Raw genomic sequence first — 24,511 nt, 5'->3', positions numbered from 1 at the left:
CCCGCACCACCAGAGAGAGAGCCCAGCTGTACCCACACTACCAGAGAGGGAGCCCCGCTGTACCCACACGACCAGAGAGGGAGAAAGACCGAGCCGCTTCCAGGGTACAGGCATGCTACACTACTGACTAGAGTCACCCCAGGCAACCCAGAGTGAGCGAACGTCCAGCCAGAGGGATCACTGTTGCGGGTTTACCAGGTCTGGTAAGAGGGCTTGTTGGCCATTATCCATTACTGTTCCTAGGGACTGAGCCATTAGGAAGTGTCTAACCTGATATCCTCCCATCTATGCTGGGGGCAATTATTGCAGAAAATTACACCAAATTCTGGGAGTTTTTAGTGCGGAAACTGACACCAGTGCTGAGGGTCATTATTATGTACATTGGTACAGATGCTGAAGTTTTTATTCTAGAAATCTGCACCGATGTGGGGGGTTATTGTTGTTGCTACTGACACCAATGCTGGTGATTTTTGTTACGGAAACTGACAGCAAAGCTGGAGATTGTTATTGCAGAAACTGGCTCTGATCCTGGGGGTTGTTATTTCCTTGGGGGGGGGGGGGGGCTCCAGTTTTTGTGATATTGTTATTCAAAGTTGCTAGTTGCTTGATAGTTGCATCAGGTTTCTCAAACCTTTGCATGCCTGCACTTTAAGTGATAATGACTAAACCCCTCCCCTTCATGACATAGTCAAAAAGGGACCGAGCATGGATGACCTTAAAATGATGCCCCCCCTGAAAAAAGTTCAGAGGACGCCCATGTATCCTAGAGGTGTACTAAGTATTTATTTATTTTTTTGCCTTGACACATGCTGTCATTTTGCATTAGAAATTCCTTTAATTAGTATGAGCTACAGTAGTGATTTTAAATTTGAATATATTGTTGCAAATTGCTATATTAAGCTACATGCATATAATGAAAATGTATATAAGTTTACCTTAGAGAAATGCATTTAATAGATTGTATTTCAATTTTTTTCTTCAAAACTTCTTTGATCTGTCCCTTCTCTGGTCCCTTTTTGACCTTTTCACGTCCAATCAAGTAAAGGTATTTTGGAGTGAGAATAACATCTCTCTTTATAGACTGATAGAAGAAAACAAAAGTTTTAGTTACAAGTGATTTGTCTTACTCAGTTGAGATCTTTCTGCAAAAAAAAGACAATAGAGCAGCAGAGTGAGCTATAAGAGGGGTCATTTGGATCCTTATTTTCCCTTCCTTTTTATACAGCAGGTCCTCCAGATGAATGGGTCAGTAGATTATCGTGTATTATAAAGATGATGCAGTGCATGAACTTGTAGGTGTCCTATGTCGTCATAATGTGGGTGTCGATTTTTTTCACATTTTGGATGAGTGAGTAACGGTAATGCCTCGTACACAGAAATTTTTTTTCGAAAGGAAAAAAAACGACGTGATTCCTCTCCAGCCTGACTTGCATACACACGTTCATGCAAAAAAAACGTCTGACCAAAGCGCGGTGACGTACAACATGTACGACACGGCTATAAAGGGGAAGTTCCTTTCAAAAGGCGCCACCCTTTGGGCTTCTTTTGCTGATCCTCATGTTAGTAAAAGTTTGGTGAGAGACGATTCGCGCTTTTCAGTTTTCGTGCTTTTCAGTCCGTTACAGCGTGACGAATGTTATATCGCCATTCCAAACGCTAGTTTTACCAGAACGAGCGCTCCCGTCTCATACTTGATTCTGAGCATGCCCGTTTTTTTCCCCGACGAGAAAAAAGAGAGCTGGTTTCAATTTTTTTGCAGGCAGCTTTTTCATCAAGAAAACTACTGGGAAACGTACACACGACCGGTTTTCACGACCAATATAAAAAATGGCAGTTATTTCGTCGTGAAAACTGGTCGTGTGTACAAGGCATTAGAACCTCTCTCAGGTTTTATTTTTGTTAGTGTCCCCGCTGGATAGATTCACTTCCTATATTTGTTTTGGTACACCTTACCACATAAGTATTCTGAATAAATGTTATATGTAATTTACTATTATTGATATGTATTAATGGTAGCTATGGTTAGGGTCACGGTTATATTCTTTACTAAAAGAACTATAGAATTATATTTTATTGTTATAGGCGTATGTTGGTAGGATATATAGTTAGTGATGGGGAGCTTATAGTCATGTATTTGTAGATGGTGACCCAGTGGGTTTTGACTATAGGGTCTCCCCCGGGACTTGATCCTTCACCCTACCAAGTGTAAGGTCTAAATATAGGTCTTATTGACTATTAGTAAAATTTGAAAAATTAGGAGGTCTTTTCTGAACAACTTGTTTTAATGTATGGTTGTATCTAATATTAAAATTGGTTATCAAACTTGTGTTGTACTTTGTCTAACAAAAATTAAAAACTAATAAAATAAAGATTATATTTGTGATATAATGAGTGATGCAAAAATCCAAAATTTTGAGTTGTCACAAAAAAAAATAGAGAGCAAATGTTCCAAGAGGGCATGTGTTCCACATCCTGTTGTGTCTACAGGACAGGATGGGGAGGCATTGTCAGATATCCCCTGCAGTAGCTGCTCACTGAAACAGGGGAGCCAAAGCTCACAGACCGGAGCGCATTAAAAATATGGAATTATACCGATCTTTTCTTTTAGGCCTCGTACACACGATCGGTTTCCTCGGCAGAATCCATCAAGAAACTTGGTGGGAGATTTTTTTTGCAGAGGAAACCGGGCGTGTGTACATTTTTCAGCGAGAAAACTGTAGAGGTAAAGAGCTGCGCAAACTGTTGGCGCTATATAAATCCTGTATAATAATAAATAATAATAATAATAATAGAGGAACTCGACGAGCCCAAAAGAGAGCATGTTCTCTTTTTCCTCGATGGAAATGGAGAAAATTGGCTTGTCGAGTTCCTCGACAAGCCTAACAAGAACTCAACGAGGAAAACGATGTGTTTCGCCCGCCGAGTTCCTCGGTCGTGTGTACGAGGCCTCACAGGTAAGGCAGGATAGGTAGGAGGTAGAAAAGAAGTAGAAAAGAACATTTTTTTTAAGAGTAGATATAGTTTAAATGATTTTGTGTTTAGCTACCTCCACTATGCTGCATAAGGTCAACAGCGAGGCTACTATTGACTACTATTGATATTAGCCTACATCAGGGATATGCAATTAGCGGACCTCCAGCTGTTGCAGAACTACAAGTCCCATGAGGCATAGCAAGACTCTGACAGCCATAAGCATGACAACCAGAGGCAGAGGTATGATGGGACTTGTAGTTTTGCAACAGCTGGATGTCCGCTAATTGCATATCCCTGGCCTACATTATCTAGGAGCCAAGAGTATCAGCAAATAAATAATACATTTAGTGGGAAAGACAGCTGCTGATGCTGAATGACAAGTTTTTGGGGAATAAAAGAAAACTTGTACTAAGAGTAATATTAGGGCTAACAATGCTTACCTCTACTTTTGTAAGTCCTGGCTGTCATGCTGATGATCCATATGTTTAAATACTTTGAGTCAATGACCCAGAACAAATTTGTATATCAGGAGCTTTGATAACACTTGCTTGCTTATCTCAGGTGAGTGACTCTCACCTGAGTAAATATTGAGTCCAGATACAGCAAACCAAGTAGATTTTTCAAAAATAACCTAGCAATGGCAGCACTCCATAGTTCTCTTGGTACAGATTTTCTTGAATAGGTTCTTTGGACATTGCTATAGTCCAATGATCATTGTTAAAATGACTATTGTATACAGCATCAGTATACAATATCACAGTTAGTTGCCCACTGCTCTCAGTAAAGTATTGTTGAGGGTTTTTCAATGTTAAAATTACTGACACCTTCAACAGCATTATAAATAATATTAACACAAGACCACTATGTTATATGGCAGCCCTGCATAAATGACTAAGACATATAAGAAACATAAGGATTGATTTACTGATGGCAAATTGTTTGTGCACTTTACAAGTGCAGTTTCACTCATTTTCCTCAGAGCTTAGTGAATGTGATGAAGCTTCATTTTGTAAAGAATACCCAATTAGGTGCAAGGTAAATAAAAAAAAAAAAACAGTATTTTTGCTTTCACATGATTGGATGATGGAAATCAGCAGAGCTTCATCACATTTACTAAGCTCTGGGGAAAATTAGTGCAACTGCACTTGCAAAGTGCACAGTCTATTTGCCTTTAGTAAATCAACCCCACTGTTTTGTAAAGTGCCACTTGTTGTACCAAGTACTTTCAAGCCATCAGTGATATGTTACATTTTGTGTGATAGTTCATGTTGACTATTGTGTGTCCCAAGCTAGAGGTGGGTTTCTAACTTAGACTCCAATTTTTTTTAACCGATTATTTATAAATGTGTCCAGATAGTGTGTTGCTTCAGAGAAGCTTAAAGCGGAGTTCCACCCAAAAGTGGAACTTCTGCTTTAAGGACTTCTAACCCCCTGACATGCCACATTTAGCATGTCATTTTTTGGGAGGGGGGGGGGGGAGCGGGTACCGAGTTTTGACTGTTACCCAACTTCCACTTCCACTTGAGCCGCCTAGGTGACTTGAGTGGAAGTTCTCCTCTCCCCCTCCCTACCTGCATTCTTCTGGGACACGTCACAGGTCCCAGAAGATTGCCCGGCCATTGAGAAGGCGCAGCGTGACGCGCACGTCAGCCATCACAGCCGGGTGGCCTCACTTGTGATGTCGGCGCCGGAGAGAACCGAGGAAGAGAACGGAAGGCTCAGGCGGCCGCATCGCTGGACTGTGGGACAGATGAGTTTGTGTTTATTAATAGTCAGGAGCTACACTTTTTGTAGCTGCTGACTTTTAATAAACACAAAACCAAGTGGAACTCTGCTTTAAAATGAACCTTACACAAGGCTATGGTATGCAATGTTTTGTACTGGATAGAATAGAGGTAAATTTACAAATTAACTCTGTGGACCTTGAATTATTAACTTGCCAATACTTATTTTCTCACCTTAAACCGTCGGTCATATTTGTTGACGGAGTCAGCAAAATCTATCCTTTCTCGCTTGCCCATAAACTGGCGAAGCTCTGGCTTATCCTCCATGCCCAAGTAGTCTCCCACAAAATTGCGATTGATGCTATTTCTGCGGCGCTCTTTGGAGCCATACAAAATGTTGGAGGCTTGAAGGTCAAAACAAGATTTAAAAATGTAAAAATATATATTATATTTTGTTATTAAAAAGACATAAGATCTTCTGTTCAACTCTATGTAATGAAGTTGTTTAAAATTTGGACCAGACAGAACAGCTGTTTTCTCGGGATAAACCTTTTCATAAGCAACACAGAAATCATGGCAGGATTCTGTAAATTACCATTTAAAATAATAAAATATTGTTTAATTAAATATCCTATAAGCGACTTATCTGTTAAAAATAATGGTTACCATGTTGATTAAGTTTACAAGATTTGGGCACCCTTCAAAGTAATATACAACTCACCATGTTGTATATCAATAATTTTTTTACTATTATGTAAATGTTTAGACACGTAAGTAACCGGCTAAAAGATTAGTTGTATAGAATTATAAGTGCATTTCAACTTAAAGATCTGTTGGCTTTTTCAGATAATTCAGTTGGTTGCTGAATTATTATTAAAGATTTCAAAATATATATATATTGTGCACCCTCTCTCTTTTATTGCACAGATTTCGAGAGCTTGCAGATAGAGCTTATTTGCCATATTTATCCAAAGATTTGGGTTGATATTTTAACTTTATTATATGCTGAATAAGTGCCTTATGCATGATGAGGTCTGCAGGGACTTGCAGATGTTAGTATTATGTACCGTTGAACATCTATATACAGTATGTGTATATACATGAAAGAAGGACCCAGAATTGTTATTAATATACTTATTACACTTTATACTTATATGTATAACCATTTACATAATAGTAAAAATAATTAATATACAACATGTTAAGTTGTTATGTTATTATTATTAATATTATGGATTTATATAGCACCAACGGTTTGTGCAGTGGTTTACAATATATGGCAGGCAGTACAGCTATACTACATGTCGGCAGGTTGTCTACAATCGTGGGTTTTGATATAGAAATTGAGTTAGCCTGGCCAGGCGGGGAAGAGGTTAACTAGTGCTGAGCTCCTTTCTGGGCTTTTGGGGCCCTGCTTTCCCACCCTGTGATAATAGAGGCAGAAGGACTGGTTCCGAAAGTCCAATTCTCGCTCCTGGCTGCAACAGACGTGGGATACTAAAAAGATGCTGCTGTGCCCAGTAGTCCTTTGGATTACATGACGATCAGAGAAACTACCAAGCTTTGGAGATGCAAATAATGGACTATCACCTTTGTCAATGTATGCCTGGGAAGTTCAGTTCAGACAGTTAGGCCTCGTACACACGACCGAGAATCTCGTCGTAAATGAAACGTCGTTTTCCTCGACGAGTTTCTTGTCAGGCTTGTCAAGAATCTTGTCAAGCTTTCTTTGCATACACACTGTCAAGACAAAATCTCGTCGTTCTCAAACGCGGTGACATACAACGCGTATGACGGCACTATAAAGGGGAAGTTTGATTCCACTGGCGCCACCCTTGGGGCTGCTTTTAATAATCTCATGTTACTGCGTAGTGGATTAAAAAAATGGGTGAGTGCGCTAATAGCTAATAAATAAAATTATAACTATAATCAAAAATAAATTAATAAATAAATGAACAGCAAGTGAAACACCAGCCTGCCTAATATAACCTAAATATCTAAAGAAAACACGTTAAGGACACACACAAAAGTGCTCAAAAGATGGCAGCTTACCACAAGTAGTTGACCCTTTTACTAAAAAAAATGGTCAAATGTGCTTCATAGCAAGTTGGACTTTGCTATTAACAGATGAAATAAGCAGATAATGGAACAACCTCTTAACCCATGGAGACTCAGGACGGCATATGCAAATAAGAAGATAAGGTCCAAAAAAGTGTAATCCTGTTTATTAAACTTAAAAATGTTAAAAAAAATGGCTTCTTACTTTAGGAGTGCCCAAGGCCCGGAACTGAGGCTGGATGGCATAGAATCAAATTGGTGGAGATGGTCCCGACTCGTGTGCACTGGCGTGCGTTCCACCCACGCAGTGAGCCAAAGGGAACCGGAGGTGACCTCAGTACGTGACCAAGTGACGCCTCTACGTCCGTTTTGTTTGACACGTCTTCAGGGAGCGTGTTAAGTAAAAGTTTGGTGAGAGACGATTTGCGCTTTTCAGTCTGTTACAGCGTGACGAATGTGCTATCTCCATTACGAACGATACTTTTACCGAAGGTGCGCTCCCGTCTCATACTTTATTCTGAGCATGTGCGCGTTTCTAAGCATACACACGAACGTGTTTCTTGTCGTAAACCAGCCCGACGAGAAACACTACGAGGAAATTAAGACTCTCGACGAGAAAAAAGAGAGCATGTTCTCTTTTTTTCTCGTCGAGATCCATGTCAGTTTTCTCTATGAAAAACATACACACAACCTTTTTCCTCAGCAAAAAAGCTCTGCCAGCATTTTTCTTGATGGATTTTGTCGAGGAAAACGGTCGTGTGTGTACGAGGCCTCAGGGTTGTGTTCATGATGCACTGAAATCTACTGTTTGGACTTTGCCATAAGAAGCCTTCAGTAAAGTTTGGAAACATTCTAAGACTGGTCTGAAGTTATTCAAAGGGTTGCACGGTAGATTATGACATAGCAAAAGAGTCTGTGACGCACAATGGGGTATGAAGCAAGGCCACCACTATAGGTTAACTCAGAAACACAAGTAGTAGGAGGAAAGCAGTTGCTAAGGGTAATTAGTAACTATTACAAAGTAGCCCGTCTAAAGCGTGGTACCTGGTGATGGCAAAAGGTCCCCCGGTAGCGAGGGGGTTGGTGTCCTGGCTGCCTCCCTAGTGGTTTGGTTCCCCAAAAGTATCTGGGACTGAACCTGCAGTATGGAACCCCCAGGTATCTAGCCGTATGATACGGGAGAGCGGGAGGAGTAAAGTCAAAGCATACATGAGGTCTGCGCTAGGTGCTTGGCAGGACCCCATTCAATCACTGTGAATGAGGTGGCAGAGGTCTGCTGAATAAGGTTAAAGGGTCCTGCTCATGAGAGCTTACAATCGAATAGGGAGGGGCGAGTGGTACAAAGGGTAATAACTGTGAATGATAAGATGATGGGAGAATTAAAAGTTCAGATGTTAGATGGAGGTTAGATAGACTTCACTGAAAAGATGATATTGCAGGGGATCACCTAAAGGTGAACAGACTGGAACACAGCAGGACAGATTAAGGTAGGGAGTTCCAGAGGATAGGAGAGAAGTCCTGGAGGTGAGTATGGGAGGAGGATACAAGAGAGTTAGCGGGTAGGAGGTTTGGGGGGGGAACGTAAAGTCGGGTACACACTAACAGAAAAAAAACTGTCAACACCGTTCGGAGCCGCTGTACTAACTCCATTCGAGGTTCGTACAGAGATCTCCCCGCCAAGCTGTTGTCAGAACACTCCAATCAGCACTCTCTGCCATTGGCTATGAGCACTGATTGGGAGTTGGTTGGCTGCTGGTTTTCCAGCATGCACGTACGACATACACAAGCCGAATGTCAGACATTTTTTTTAACCGCCTGTTGTCTCCCGACATACGTCCTGTGTGTACGGGACTTAAGAATGGTTTAGGTGATATATTGTGAAAAGATTGGTGTTGTAGCTCAGGGCGGAGTTGTATATGGCTTTGTATGTTGTTGTATTTTGAATTTTAATTGTTGTGCAATCTGAATCAATAGAGGGATTGACAGAGAGGGGTGATGAAATTACTTTGATGGGTACCTATATTCTTTAGACTTAGTCAACTTTTTTTTAATGTACCTAACTGTTCCGGTGTCATTTTCTTTGATATTGATTCATGTATACTTCAAGAGGCACTAAAATTCTTATGTGGTAAGCGTCAGGTGTGTTTTGTCTCCCTGTATGCCTATGCCTATAAAGCATGCCTAAGCATGTTTAGTGTACTTTAGAAACTTTATTCACATTTAATGAATGTAACCGTACCATATTATTTAAAATTGTTTTTACCGACAGTAATTTTTTACATATTACAATTGGGGACTTATCCTTCCAAACTGCATTTTTTTGTATATGTTTACATGATGTCTGTTCCATTGGGTTGTCTAACCTCTGAGAGGGATATTCCCTACTAAAGAAGGACTTGGCTGTACTTATCTTTTTGCTGAGACGCAGTGTTATTTAGCATAGCTCAAATCACCTTATTTATAAAGAACGTTCATTAAAGGAGAAGTATAGCCAAAGCTCGTTTGGCTGTACTTCTCCTATGGATCACAGGAGTGCAGTTCGTTTTGCACTCCTGTGACCCATTTTCAGCAGAGAGTGGCCTGAAGTCCACTCTCTGCTGACATCACAGATTTCAGTCCAGGCACCACGTCATCTTGACAATAAAGTCTGGATCTGCCAGGTGCCTGGACTGACACCCGGCTCAGCCTCTCAGCGAGCCACTTAGGGCCTGAGCCGGATACTTGCGCCAGCTCCCCAGTGAGCATGGAGGGGACAGAGCAGAGAGCTGTGACTAAGTCAGCCGCTCTCTGCTCACAGAGCTCTGAAAACCGAGCGATCAGCTGTGTTCGATTGTTTGGTTCTCAGTGTAGAGGCACCGGGGAACAGATGCAGCAGCGAACTGAAGCTGTATTCACTGAGGTAAGAATCATGGGGGGAGAAAAAAAAACCCTTTACTTCTCTTTTAAAGGAATGTGTAAGAAACAGTTCACTGTCAAAACAATTTGGCCAATATGCTCCCCTGCTCCAATTTTCTGACAGAGAAACACACTATAATTTGCACTCTTTCTCACTCTTTGCATGGTTTCTTAAAGAAAAAAAAAGGAAAATATACTCCTAATTGTATTAGGAGTTAGAAGGGCATTAGTGTTAAAATACAAAATCACAGTTGATTTTATTGGCAAGCCAAATGCAGCAAATGATAAATGCATGCATTTGTGCTTTCAAGGACAGTTACTTTTAATGAAAAAAAGTAATCCCTACCTCAAATAAATCATATGTGTGTACTGTCACATGGGGGTCCTGTTTAGCCTCATGCAAATATTGACTTCCAGAAAGTTAGTACTTGCATTGGATTTTTAGTCAAAATAGCTAATGATGTTATTGCAGATAAATCATTTCTCCTTACCTTCTTCTCTCATTTGCTCATACTTTCTCTTAGCAATGTATCGTCTCCAAGCTTTTTGGATGGTTCTGGCAAAGGTATCAAATTTTCTCTCTCTCATTTCCTCTAGTAAGAAGAGCTGTACAGATAGTACATGTCATTAGATGCAATTTCTATGTATACCTAGCTAAATTTTACTTTTTCCATGTAGTTGTCATCAAAATGTCAATAACTGATAATTTTATATCCTCAACCACTTGCTTACTGGATACTTATACCCCCCTCCTGCCCAGACCACTTTTCAGTTTTCAGCGCTCTCACTCTTTGAATGACAATTGGGCAGTCATACAACACTGTACTCAAATATACATTTCCCCCCACAAACAGAGCTTTCTTTTGGTGGTACTTGATCACCTCTGCGGTTTTTATAAAAAAAAAAATACAAAACCGTTCTAAATTTTGCAAACAGGTAATTTTTCTCCTTCATTGATGTACGCTGATGAGGCTACACTGATGGGCACCGATAGGCTGCACTGATGAGGACTGATAGGCACCGATGGGCTAAACTGATGGGCACTGATAGGTGGCACTGGTGGGCACTGATAGGAGGCACTGGTGGGCACTGAGAGGCGGCATTGGCGGGCACTGAGAGGTGACACTGAGAGGTGGCACTGATGGATGGCACTGAAGGGCATTGATAGGTTGCACTGGTGGGCACTGAGAATTGGCACTAATAGGTGGCACTGATAGTTGGAAGTGATGGGCACTGATAGGTGGCAGTGATGGGCACTGATAGGTGGCAGTGATGAGCACTGATAGGTGGCAATGATTGCCACTGATCAGCACTGGTATGCGAGACTGATAGGCAGCACTGCTAGGTGGCATTGATGAGGCACTGATTGGCACCACTGATGGGCATTGATAGGTGGCACTCGTAGGCATCGATAGGTGGCACTCTTTTGCACTGGTGGTCACTGGCAGGCGGTACTGGTGGACACTGATAAGGCGTATGTGCCTCTTTCACTGGGGACCGATGTCCCTTACACAAAAGCCAGCGATCAGCTTTTTTTTCTCCTCCTGCTGTCAGCAGGAGGAAAAAAATAAAAGATTACTGAGGTTTGTTTACATCACGTGATCAGCTGTCATTGACTGACAGCTGATCACGTGGTAAGGGGACGGGACTGGCCCCTTACTCGGATCTTTGATCACTCGAGTCTCAGTGACTCTGTGATCACAGCACATGCTCTTCAGGGGGGCACGGGGAGCGTGCAAAGGGGAGGAAGTCTATTGACGGCCTCCCGGAAATTCAGGTTCGCGCTTTAGCAGTCATTCGGCTATAGCGTGGAGGGCAAGTGATTAATAAATTAAGTAAATTAGTTAGGCAAATTGATGTAAAAGTTACTAAATCTCCCCCCAGATTCAGACATTATATAGGATTGCCATGGGCCAGGAAAGCAGTGCATGACCTCTGTCAAGTTTGTATTTGTTGCCTGTTTCTCCATTGGGGAATTTCTTACTCCTCTATTTGTACTGTAAAATTTCACAGAGAAAGAAAGTGAGTGGAAATACTAAATCTTAGAGCCATTTCACACGATCAGTTTTTCAATAAATAAAAAAGAAACAAAAATTAAATCCTACGGAACTCTTCACATCAGTCAGTTGCGTTTCTGTTGCTTCTTAAAAGTCCTGCTTGCTGCATTTTTGGGGTGTTTTGTGCATGCTAGGGCCCTTTCACACTGATCAGTTTTTCAATTTAAAAAAATGAGGTGTTTTTTCAACATTTTTGCAATGGAAAAGTGTAAAAGCAACTGAAATGCAACTGAAATGCAACTGGCCAGTGTAAAGCGTTCCATAGGATTTAAAGGGATGCATTTTTCATGCATTTTTCTTCTGCTTTTTTATCAATTGAAAAACGTATCAGTGTGAAAGGGCCCTTAGAGTTGTCCCCTTAGAGGTGATGAGAATTTTTCCCTTAGAGGTGAGGGGAAATTTTCTGATGGGGACATTTTTTCCGAGGACAACTTCTAAAGGTCGGGTTGAATGAAATAAACGCACAGATCCCTGCATCCACACAAGTGATGTGGATGCAGGGATCTCCCCCACTCCGCTATTGTATTCTGACAGGGGGTTTGTAACAGTCACCACCGTTTATGATTTCCTTTCCATCAACCACGACAGCTCATCTGACACTCCACAATCCAACAGACATCAGACTCGACCCGATCCATTCCATTCCCCAGAAATAACGAGACAAGCTCTGTTCTCTGAGTCAAAATGTATGACCCCTTTTAATGGTAACTCTCAGTCTTATATACAGTACAACATATTACAGTAATCAAAGGAACAAAGAACTCTCCACCCACACATCACTTCAATACACACTCTCTTGACATCCTGTTGAGCTAATTATTCCCCACACATTCCGTCTCCGACAATAAGTGATTCACCTGCAGAATACACATTTCTATGTCAGACGTTTTGGGCACCGATCTAACATGACCTAATTGCTACAGCTATGAAGTCACATTCCACACATAAAACAGTATTAGCATACTTAATGAAAGGTCTTTCAGGAGCCAGGCTGTCTACCAAGCTCAAATCCACCTCACCCCAGTACAGACTCAATTACCATCTCAACAGCCTGTGCTACACAGAGGAATGAGTCATTATTGACCGGTAGGGTCAGCATATTAGTTCTTTGCAGACATTAAGGAATGTATTGTGGATTACTGTCCATGCTAAAACAATCCAACATATGTCCCTTATTTCCTTGCTCAATACATGAATTAACAGTAATGTCCCATCTCATGTAATTTCTAATTAATATTTCTCAGTCACCCTATGCCCAAAAGGGACACAGGGTGACCCTAGACCCAAGAGTTATTAGTGACGCTGGCACAGGAGTACCCCTCATATTTCAAAGGTCTCTGGGTGTCACGGGTCATTCCGTTACAGGGTTGATCCCCCTGTCAGAATACATAAATTAGAGCTATAGGTATGGGCTACATGTGCTTATCGAATGCTGGTTTTCCAGCAGGGCCCTTCAACAGAATCAGGTAACTAAACCGGCTTCTGTTAAACAGACAGGGGTCTGCATAGAGCCAAATTTGGCCACTTCCTGCTAAACTGGACAATTTTTGGTCTGTGTAAACCCAACTTTAGAAGAGAATTTCCCACACTTTGGGGGATTTCCTAAATCTTTCTGCTGTATCGTTGGGTCAGGAAGTGAAAGGAAATCTCTCAAGTGGTACAAAGACAGCAAAAAAAGTACATGACAGGGGGTTTAGTACTTCCCTACTCTACCCAAAACTATAAAAAATAGTTTTAGCTTTAGATATTTCCACAACCATATTGACCACACAGTTTGTAATCGGTCAGCAAACTCATAGAGATTAATTTACTAAAGGCAAATAGGCTGTTCAGGGAATTTTCCCGTAGCTTAGTAAATGAGTTGAAAATTCACTTTGCAAAGAATCCCCAATCCCATGCAAGAAAAATAAAAAATAAATGTTTTTTCCTTGCACATGATTGGATGATGGACATCAAAGTGAAAATGCCCTAGCAAAATGAACAGCCTATTTGCCTTTAGTAAATAACCTTATAGACTTGCTTTGTGAGAAAAGCAGTAAAGTGCAACGTGAATGTTTACCAAGCCTACTGAATAAGGCAAAGCTGTGTTCACTTCAATAAACCAATCATGTGCTAGTGAACACAGATTTTCCTTACTTACTAATATTCACTTCATGTGAACAGGCTTTCCTCTTTCAGTAAATTAACCTTGCAGTGTTGCACCACAAAGCAAGCTATTAGCATCATCCAGTATTTTCATCTTGATTCCAACGCACACACTTTTTGATAGTCTCATGCAACATAGGTACTGTTATTAGACCTCAAGTAGAAAGGCATTATTGTCGAGCGCTTCATTAGTTATTCAATGTAAATATATGCATTGGAATGGTAAATTCAGCATTTGATAAGAAAAAGGTTCCTTTGACCTTGCATGAGGTTCAGACACACCTCAGTATGACATGGTGTGTCCAAACAGAAAAGCAACACAAAGCAGCCTCTGAACTGCCACGTGTACTGCTCAGCTAAAGCCAAAGGGATTTTGATTTCCTGTGTTTGATTTGCTCTCTAAATGCATGTCAAGCTCAGGAAAACAATGCCCGTTGACATGAGCCTGTATTCACGACACAGAGAAATTCGAATTTCCAGTTACACACAAGTAAATATTAACAACTATTTTCTGTTGCACTTTGAAGCACTGCAGTGAAATCTGACTATATGATCAGTATTGTATACTAATGTAGAAATCTTTTATTCTAAGATAAATTGCAAAAAGCACATTTCATACTGAGGCAGGCATTCGGAAGGCATACCGATTCTGGATTCTTTACAAACACCTTGGTTCTTCCCATTTGGTACTGATCAGCATCCATATTTACAGACCTCAAGAGATGCTGCACTCCTTGCCGTTCATCCCCTCGCCATTTGGGCCATGTTTCCTGTGTCAGGATAGCGTATCTGGTAATAGCATATAATTATCAATATTTATAAATATTACACATTGTACCAATGAACTGTGAATGAGGTAATGCATGCTGTACCTCTGAAGAAATTTATTGAAAACCCTTCTATAAGCAAAGCCAGCACGACGTACACGAATGTTCTCCTTTAGGCCTAGATATTCAACCTGATGTTTGACTCTGCAAAACACAAAATACTCACATTGGTAATCTTTATAGCTTTATTTATGCTACTGGTTTCTATAGGCCAGTGATTCTTAAATCTGTCCTCAAGTACCTCCACCAGGCCATGTTTTCGGAATTTTTCTTAGATAAATAGCTGTCCAAAATACCATTGACTCTTATTTAACCTCCCTGGCGGTATGATTCTGTCAGAAAAAACATGCTAAAAGCGGTACCATTATTTGCAAGGAAATTTGGCGTTTTATATTGTAGGTCTGTAATTTTTAGAAATAACTCACTTAAATCTGACCAAACAAGATTCTAATAGGCATCCCAGGTATGACATTTTTTTAAAAACAAAATTATAAATTATAATATAATAAATAATTATAAATAATTATAACAAATAATAATATAATTATAATAAAAATTATTCAATAATGTAATCAAATTAAAATCACTGAAATTTTTTCAGTTGCAGAATTGTTGCTGTCATTATTTTTTTTTTTTTATGACGAATTTCCCCACAAATCGCTATCGCACAATTCTGCAAGTGATTATAATTTATTATCGCTGTTTTTTAGCTGATCTAAAACTATTTTTGACATAAAGGGACACTTTTGGTTGCTATGGACAATCTACAGTTTGCAGGGAGAAAGAAACGTTTTTATTATATAAAATGACATGCATGACACAGGACAGACCACTAGGGACAACGGGGGTGTGTTTTTTTTACATACAGTACTGTAATCTATAAGATTACAGTATACTGTATGTAAGGTGTTTGTTTACTTTTTTGAATTTGGCGCCGTTCTCCGTCCCTGTGCGTCGTAACGTCGCAGGGAACGGAGATCGGCGTCACACGGAGGCACTGTGTGAATCGAGCGAGGTCCCACTCGCTCACACAGCGCGGTGGCATCGCTGGATCCAGGGACAAGGTAAGTAACTTGTGCCTGTGGATCTAGCGAGGCAAGCCCGAGTCTGACTCGGGGTTTCCGCTCGCAGCAGGAAAATCTAACCCCGAGTCAGACTCGGGAAGACCGCCAGGCAGGTTAAAGCAGCTGTGCAAGATAAAGGAAAACCTGCAAACCTGGCCTGTTGGGGGGTACTTGAGGACAGGGTTGAGAATCACTGCTCTAGGCCACCACAGTTTAATGCATGCTACTGTTATCTCTAGGCCACCACCACAGCTTAACTGTAAAGCTACAATTCATAGTACCCCACAGCAAAATTTAGATGCCCTCTTCCCCCTTTCCCAGCAACCTCTCTCTGTGACACCTTGCAGTGTCAGTTGGGATCATGGTGTAGTTGATCTTGCTATAAATATGTCATATTGCTGTGTATAGAAGACTGTGCAGGGAATTACCTTTAAATCTTAAAGAAGAACTAAAGGCTGAAAACTCACCTGTCCAACAGTCCTGTGTCATCTTCTTAGTGCCAGTCTTGGGGCCTCTTCATTGGCCGGCGGGAGGCCATCATACTGGCATGCAGAGACCGGCCTGATGCTGTAAGCTGAGCCATGCATGTGCAGCTCAGTTTACAGCACCAGGGAAGACAGCAAGCAGGCAGGTAGGGGCATTTTATTACAGAAGAAGACAAGTGCAATTTCAGTTCTGCTTTAAAGCAGTCCTTCACTCTCCTGATTAACTTAAGGTCCCTCCCTCCTATTTTTTTTATTTATATTTTGCCACCCTTACTGACATTCTCACCAAGGCTATAATTAGGCAAGAATTAGGTCTCCTGCTTCCGTAGCATCCTAGCTATGGGTGGAGCTTTCACGTGTCCCCATCATGAACCTGGAAGAGGCTGGCCAGAGAACACCGAGATAGTTGTACAGGACCTGACTGACACCTGATCAAAGCATGACAATACTGGATCTGCTGGGCTGGTGAGTATGTGACTTTAGGACAATGCTGCACAACAGGTAAAATGGCATTAAAAATAAAAATGGTATGTGGAGTAAAGTTCCTCTTTAATCACACGTGTCACCAGGCCTTTTTTTTACTATTAAACTATTATATATTATAAATCACTATAATACGTCCGTACGTGGAGCAAAATTTTACTCAGTTCAGCAGGGACCAGCCAAGTTCCAATTTATGTGGGCAATCTATGTACTGGATAAAGTCGATCTACTTCTGTACAACCAGCCTGTTGGATTTTCCATATTTGAAACAGCACCACAGGCTTTAGCTGGCAGCGCTGTTCAATGCATTCTAAAGGAGGAGTCCCCATCCATATCAAATGTGTGGATGGGGAAATTTCGTCTTTTTTTTAAAACCATCTGCTTGAGCAGAAAACAAAATGTACCTATGGATTGCTTGAAGCTGATTTCTATGTTTTCTTTCATCTTAAATAGTTTGTTTGGACCAAGCTGTTTCACACAAACTATTTTCTTTACTAATGCTGCAGAAGCTTGCCTGCAAAGCGCTTCAGCAGTGGCACTTTTCAGACGCATTTAACCCTTTTTTCGACCGCTAGCAGGGGTGCCCCACTAGTGGCCGGAAAAGGATGACGGTGCGGTGCCAGTGTGAAAGGGGTCTTACTGAAGAAAATAGTTTGGACCAGCTTGATCCAAACAAACTATTTAAAGTGGATGTAAACCCGATTCATAAAAATTTGAGCTGGGCACATATATCTGCAGTGCTTTCTTATCTCTCTTCAAAGCATGTCCCGTAGCAGTCTCCTGCTCCATTCTGTGTTGGGAGGATGCTATAAATAGATTAGCAGAGTGCTGAACTATTCAACGGACAGTTCTGAAAGTCTTCACCTATGAGGAGAGGAGAGGTTTGCCTTCCCTCCAATCAGCTGTCTTGAATGTATAAAAGGGGGGACTAAAGCGCTAGCCAATGACCCAAAGTGCAGGGTGGAAAATAAATACTTAGAGATGAAATAATGAATAAATTAATGCTGCTCAAATCTAAAATTGCAATAACAACAAATAAATGATATGAATAAAAGTGATTGATGAGCGCAAAAAACAATAGTGTAATGAAAATTAAAAAACAGTGAAACGTCCAATTTGAGGAATAGCTCTAATACAGAGTATATTCCAAGGTGATGCAAAAGTTAATAACACTTAAGTGGCATACAGTGACAAATAAGCACAATGGATATAGATAATCCAGTGTGTGGGTATGATAAAACAAAATAGAAACACCAATTGTGCCAATAGTTCATATGTGACAATTCCTAAAAAAACAGGAGTGATTGGAAAATCCAAACGGGGACTGGATGTCCGTGCAGAGTGATGAAACAATCCTCATAAGCAGCTGAGCTCACAGTGCGCTTACCTCACCCACATGCAATGACAGCATGGTATCTCCACAGATGGAAAGTGTCACGGGAAACGAATCCTCCTCACCTCTCCTGTAGTGACAACAGCTGGGGGCCTGTAGATTGTAAGAACAGCGTCCTTCTGGCTATGTCTGCTGCTGCGGTCTTCACAAAGATGGAGGCTCCGTGTGCAAAAGCACTGCACTGTACAGACAAATCACAGAGTTCCCTGTAATCACCTTCTACCGCAACACAGCCCCTCCGTGGAATACCCAACGGAGGGGCTGTGTTGCGGTAGAAGGTGATTACAGGGAACTCCGTGATTTGTCACTACAGGAGAGGTGAGGAGGATTCGTTTCCCGTGACACTTTCCATCTGTGGAGATACCATGCTGTCATTGCATGTGGGTGAGGTAAGCGCACTGTGAGCTCAGCTGCTTATGAGGATTGTTTCATCACTCTGCACGGACATCCAGTCCCCGTTTGGATTTTCCAATCACTCCTGTTTTTTTAGGAATTGTCACATATGAACTATTGGCACAATTGGTGTTTCTATTTTGTTTTATCATACCCACACACTGGATTATCTATATCCATTGTGCTTATTTGTCACTGTATGCCACTTAAGTGTTATTAACTTTTGCATCACCTTGGAATATACTCTGTATTAGAGCTATTCCTCAAATTGGACGTTTCACTGTTTTTTAATTTTCATTACACTATTGTTTTTTGCGCTCATCAATCACTTTTATTCATGTCTTGAATGTATGGCCAGACTTAACTGCAGTGTTCAACAGGAAGAGAAAATCTTCTAACATGATCTGCACTTTCTAAAGAATATATAAAGCTGAAGACAGCAGATATACATGTAAATGTATATGTATTATCTGAGGCTGTTCACTTCACTGGGTATATGTGAGGGTTTACATTCACTTTAAAGTGAAAGAAAACATGGACAGCTTTAACCTGCCTGGCGGTCTTCCCGAGTCTGACACGGGGTTAGATTTTCCTGCTGCGAGCGGAAACCCCGTGTCAGACTCGGGCTTGCCTCGCTAGATCCACAGGCAAAGTTACTTACCTTGTCCCTGGATCCAGCGATGCCACCGCGCTGTGTGAGCGAGCAGGACCTCGCTCGATTCACACAGTGCCTCCGTGTGACGCCGATCTCCGTTCCCTGCGACGTTACGACGCACGGGGACGGAGAACGGCGCCAAATTCAAAAAAGTAAACAAACACCTTACATACAGTATACTGTAATCTTATAGATTACAGTACTGTATGTAAAAAAAACACACCCCCCCTGTCCCTAGTGGTCTGTCCTGTGTCATGCATGTCATTTTATATAATAAAAACGTTTCTTTCTCCCTGCAAACTGTAGATTGTCCATAGCAACCAAAAGTGTCCCTTTATGTCAAAAATAGTTTTAGATCAGCTAAAAAACAGCGATAATAAATTATAATCACTTGCAGAATTGTGCGATAGCGATTTGTGGGGAAATTCGTCATAAAAAAAAAAAAATAATGACAGCAACAATTCTGCAACTGAGCAAATTTCAGTGATTTTGATTTGATTACATTATTGAATAATTTTTATTATAATTATATTATTATTTGTTATAATTATTTATAATTATTTATTATATTATAATTTATAATTTTGTTTTTAAAAAAATGTCATACCCGGGATGCCTATTAGAAGCTTGTTTGGTCAGATTTAAGTGAGTTATTTCTAAAAATTACAGACCTACAATATAAAACGCCAAATTTCCTTGCAAATAATGGTACCGCTTTTAGCATGTTTTTTCTGACAGAATCATACCGCCAGGGAGGTTAAAAGCGATCTGATGCCCCAGAGGTCGGCAGGTAAGTTCAGCTTTGCCTGAGTCTCCAAACAAGGAGGAAGTGCCAAAACATCACTTAATTTTAAAGGTAAACACAATGCAAAATCTGGCAGGCACTACCACTGCCCCTAAATGACAGACATTACCAGTTACATCATCAGAAGGTTCGACAAGCTAAATTGGCCAAATTCAGTAAGTTTTTTTGTTTGTTCACCAGACTGGGAACAAGTGGGGTTGGAGTTGTACTCATGCTCACCCAAGCCTGCAGCACACCCCACTGGGCATCTCCAAAAATACTTTCCCCTATTAATCACTAAGTAGTAATATAACTCTTAAGCCTCGTACACACGACTGTTTTTCTCTGCAAAAAACAGCAAGAAAACTGCTACTTGCAGAGAAATCCGTTTGTGTGTACGAGGCTTTCAGGTTTCTCGTCTGGAAATCTGGCCAGAATCTCGACGAGAAAAAAAGAAAACCTGCTCTATTTTTTCTCGTCGAGATTCTTGTCGGCCTGTTTCCCAACGAGAAACCCGAGAGTGTGTATACTTACCTGTCACCGTGAAAACCCGTGCATGCTTGAAATGACTTTGACGCATGCGCGGTAGCTTCTACGGAATAGGTAGGGTGAAGCAAGATGGCAGCAACGGCATCGAATGTGACGAGCGCATGCTCATCGTATGCGATGATGTCAACGCGTTCTTGCCTTTCAAGAGAAGGTCAGTGTGTACACTCGGGCAGCAAGAGATTCTTGCCAAGAATCTCGTCAGGGAAAACGATGGGTTTTTCCTGACAAGATTCTTGCTGTGTGTACAGGGCCTAAGAGTTAGTAGTTCGAGCCTAAAATGACAGCAGGGCAATCCTCAGCTTGGCCAAACTTGCAAAGCTGCAATAGTCAGAACTAGCCCTGACTTATCAGTGGGAGAAATTATAGCAATTAAGCTAATTTTTTAACTTGCTTATTAAATTGTTTCTCCTGCTTTTCACCTTATAGCAGACATACAGGGGTCTCATTGTCAGCGCTTGACCCAACTAAAGTGTCAGGGTTGAGCACAGTTAGCCTCTTGCTCAAAAACAAAGTTCTTCTGCACCAAATTTTATATTTGCTTATTTGCTGTGTCCACAAACCTAACCAACTTTACTTACTCATATGAGCAAGTGTGTCATTTAGGGCAGATATGCAATCCTTCTAAACCCAAGCATGGGCATAGGTAGCCTGCTATAAATGTAAGCCAATATATGAGCCAAAAAATACCAGTAAAAATATTTTTTTCCACAATACATGTCCTGTTTGTTCATACCTGCTCTCTTCCCAGTCTTTAGACTTCTTTGTCTCATTTGGCTTGATACAGCGAATATAATGAGGTGTGCACTTCATCAGGGTATTTACAAGATCATTGGCTTGTTTCTGCAACAAAGATGAACATGTTACACAGTAATATTAGATTACTAAATAATTATATTAATATGCGTAATGCCACACGATGACCAGTGCTAAACTAAAGGCAAACCTTTTTTTTTAGTTTTGCATAGAGTGGAGTGGGATTAACCACTTAAAGCGGATGTGCCATGGGAACCAAATATTAAAAGCCAGCAGCTACAAATACTGCAGCTGCTAACTTTTAATATTAGGACACTTACCTGTCCTGGAGTCCAGCGCCGATCGCAGCAGAGCACGAGCGATCGCTCGTCTCTCTGCTGCTCCCCCCGCCATCCACGCTGAGGGAACCAGGAAGTGAAGCGCTGCGGCTTCACTGCCCGGTTCCCTACGGCGCATGCGCGAGTCGCGCTGCGCCCGCCGATTGGCTCACACGCTGTGTGCTGGGAGCCGAGTGTTCCCAGCACACAACGGGCGACAGACAGGATGTGACGGAATGCCCGTCTTTCGCCCGTAGCGTGTGGCCGGAAGTGGGTGCAAATACCTGTCTTTAGACAGGTGTCTGCACCCCCCTCCCCCCTGAAAGGTGTCAAATGTGACACCGGAGGGGGGGAGGGTTCCGATCAGCGGGACTCCACTTTAGGGTGGAGGACCGCTTTAAGGACCAAGCCTCTATCTGAGATTTGGTGTTTACAAGTTAAAATATTTTTTTTGCTAGAAAATTACTAAGAAACCCCAAACATTATATATTGTTTTATTTTTTAACACCCTAGAAAATAAAATGGTGGTTGTTGCAATACTTTTTGTCACACTGTATTTGTGCAGCGTTCTTACAAGCGCACTTTTTTGGGGGAAAATACACTTTTTTAAATAAAAAAATATGACAACAGTAAAGTTAGCCCAATTTCTTTTTAATAGTGTGAAAGATAATATTATGCCGAGTAAATTGATACCCAACTCTTTTTAAAATTGCACCTGCTCGTGAAATGGAGACAAACTTTTACCCTTAAAAATCTGCATAGATGATGTTTAAAATGTTCTACAGGTTACCAGTTTTGAGTTACAGAGAAGATCTAGGGCTAGAATCATTGCTCTCGCTCTAACTATCATGGCGATACCTCACATGTGTGGTTTGAACACCGTTTTTATATGCTGGTGCTACTCACATATGCGTTCACTTCTGCGCGCAATCTCGTGGGACAGGGCTCTTAAATTTTTTTTTTCTTATTTTACTTTTTATTTTGACACTGTCTTTAAAAAATAATAATTTTGGATCACTTTTATTCCTATTACAAGGAATGTAAACATCCCTTGTAATAGAAAAAAGCATGACAGGACCTCTTAAATATGATATCTGGGGTCTCAAAATACCAACCTGGCCGTAATTGACGGCCAGACGTGTTGCGTTATTGCGGCGGTGTGACACGTCATGACGGTGCACCGCACACCTCCTTATAAAGGGATGCCGGGGACGGCACATGGTGCCATTCCCCATCTCAGCTGAATAGCGGAGGAGTAATTTCAAAGTTGAGCGGCTTTTTGATGGCAGCTTTACGCTGGAGGTTTTCAATCTTCCTTCATGTACAAAGTAAGTTTGTTTGTTTTCTTCCCCTTTTATTGGGTAGAATTTTTCTTTGTAAAAGCTGATCTCATTTACAAATTGTGTATATCTTTTTATATATAGCTGTTGGGCCACGCTTTTGAGCGCCAAATCTTTGGATCTTAATACATCCAGCTGTCCTGTAGATGGGAAAGGTACCTTATTGTGGATGTTGGACTTTTCCTTGCTCTAACACGGGGAATGCATCTGCTATTTGCTGTTTATGTACTTTAAATGTAAGTTGATATTTTTATGTATACTTACAGATACTCTATATTTATTTAAAATGGAAAATGATATTTCTATGCAATTCTAAACACTGTATTTTTGACTCTCTGTAGATAGTGATACAATATCCCTGATGAAGATTCTGTTGGTTATTAATTATCGAAACGCGTTGGACAAAAAACGATACTCGTCACCGCCTGTCTGCACCAGTGGTTAATTAATTATGTAGTGGACAGTATCACTTTACTCTTGTGTTATCAATATGCATTTTTTTTTATATTTGTATTCCATATGTCATATCTTGAAATTTCCAATTAACTTTTTTCTATAAATGTTTACAAATAAATGAATTTATATATAAAAAAAATGTATTGCCTTAAAAATCCCAAATAGAGGTCCATACACACTTTCTTATGCTATAAGGGATGATGGCAATTACATGTCCAATTATAGGAGTCACCCCAATTTTTCAAATATTATAGGGTGAACAATACACCCAAAACCTAGTTTTCTGACTCTTTTTATTGGATATGGACCCTTTTTGATGTGTTTTTGTTCTTTTTTAAAACACATATTTTTCTCCCTAGAAATTCACTCAAGGGAGAAGTGTTTTTTGGTCTAAGTCGTTCCTTCGACTAAACAAAATTAGGCATCTTACTTTTTCTCTTTTTGTCTTATGGTCTTTCCTGAACATGGGAGAATGGGAGGAATTGATGGCCAATATTCAGAGGAGCTATCAGGGGAAAGAACAGGTCACCTCGGACTTGTCTTCACTTTTCTTTAGTCTTACCAAGGTTCTTGAAAATAAGTCAGCTTTGCACTGGCACATTCAATCACTAGAGAGATATATTAGGGAAGATATTAATCCCATTGGTTTGAGGATCCAGAAATTTCCTATTTTGGATAATATCACCAAGGATCTTAAAAACAATTGGGAAATTTAATTAAATGACCGTTTCAAGAATCTCATGTTGCTGCTACAAAATGAATATCGACAGCAACTGGAAATTATGGACATTGAAATTGGTTCACTGTACGCTCAACTCGCTCCATTGAAAAATCATGAGGAATATGCCAATTCGGAAAAAAACCCTCAAAGAGCACTTAGAAGCCTTTGGTAAATCAATATTAATTAAAAAAGAGGAAAAATATTGGAGAGACAAAAATGCACTCAGAGAAGGTCGAGCTTATAAATGGAACCAGGATAAAAATAATTAAGAAAAAGAATCATGATTATTCTTCTAATACACCTTCTAATTCCTCCTCCTCCTCAGCTTCCTCCCATACAGGCCGTCTTTTTGGAAAAATAAAGGGTCCCTTCCCTAAACAACATGAAATGGAAGGAGAAATCCAACAGAAAAATAAAAAACGTACAACAGATTCACCAC

At 40.7% G+C, this 24,511-nt stretch overlaps 1 protein-coding gene across 1 annotated transcript in view; it reads right to left on the bottom strand.

Moving 5' to 3' along the window:
• MYO1F (myosin IF) overlaps window positions 1-24,511 on the bottom strand; it is a 183,220-nt gene that overhangs the window by 37,141 nt on the left and 121,568 nt on the right. Inside the window, exons 17-22 of the mRNA XM_040327143.1 lie at window positions 21,219-21,325; window positions 14,725-14,823; window positions 14,497-14,641; window positions 10,142-10,256; window positions 4,932-5,101; window positions 936-1,081 (exon numbers count right to left, since the gene is read on the bottom strand). Coding sequence (XP_040183077.1) covers window positions 936-1,081; window positions 4,932-5,101; window positions 10,142-10,256; window positions 14,497-14,641; window positions 14,725-14,823; window positions 21,219-21,325 — 782 coding nt within the window. The remainder of the gene's footprint in view (window positions 1-935; window positions 1,082-4,931; window positions 5,102-10,141; window positions 10,257-14,496; window positions 14,642-14,724; window positions 14,824-21,218; window positions 21,326-24,511) is intronic.

This window comes from Rana temporaria, chromosome 1, assembly GCF_905171775.1.
Source record: "Rana temporaria chromosome 1, aRanTem1.1, whole genome shotgun sequence".
NCBI lineage: Eukaryota > Metazoa > Chordata > Amphibia > Anura > Ranidae > Rana > Rana temporaria.
Note: the sequence above shows the minus strand (reverse complement) of the source record. Positions and strands in the feature narration are given on the sequence as shown.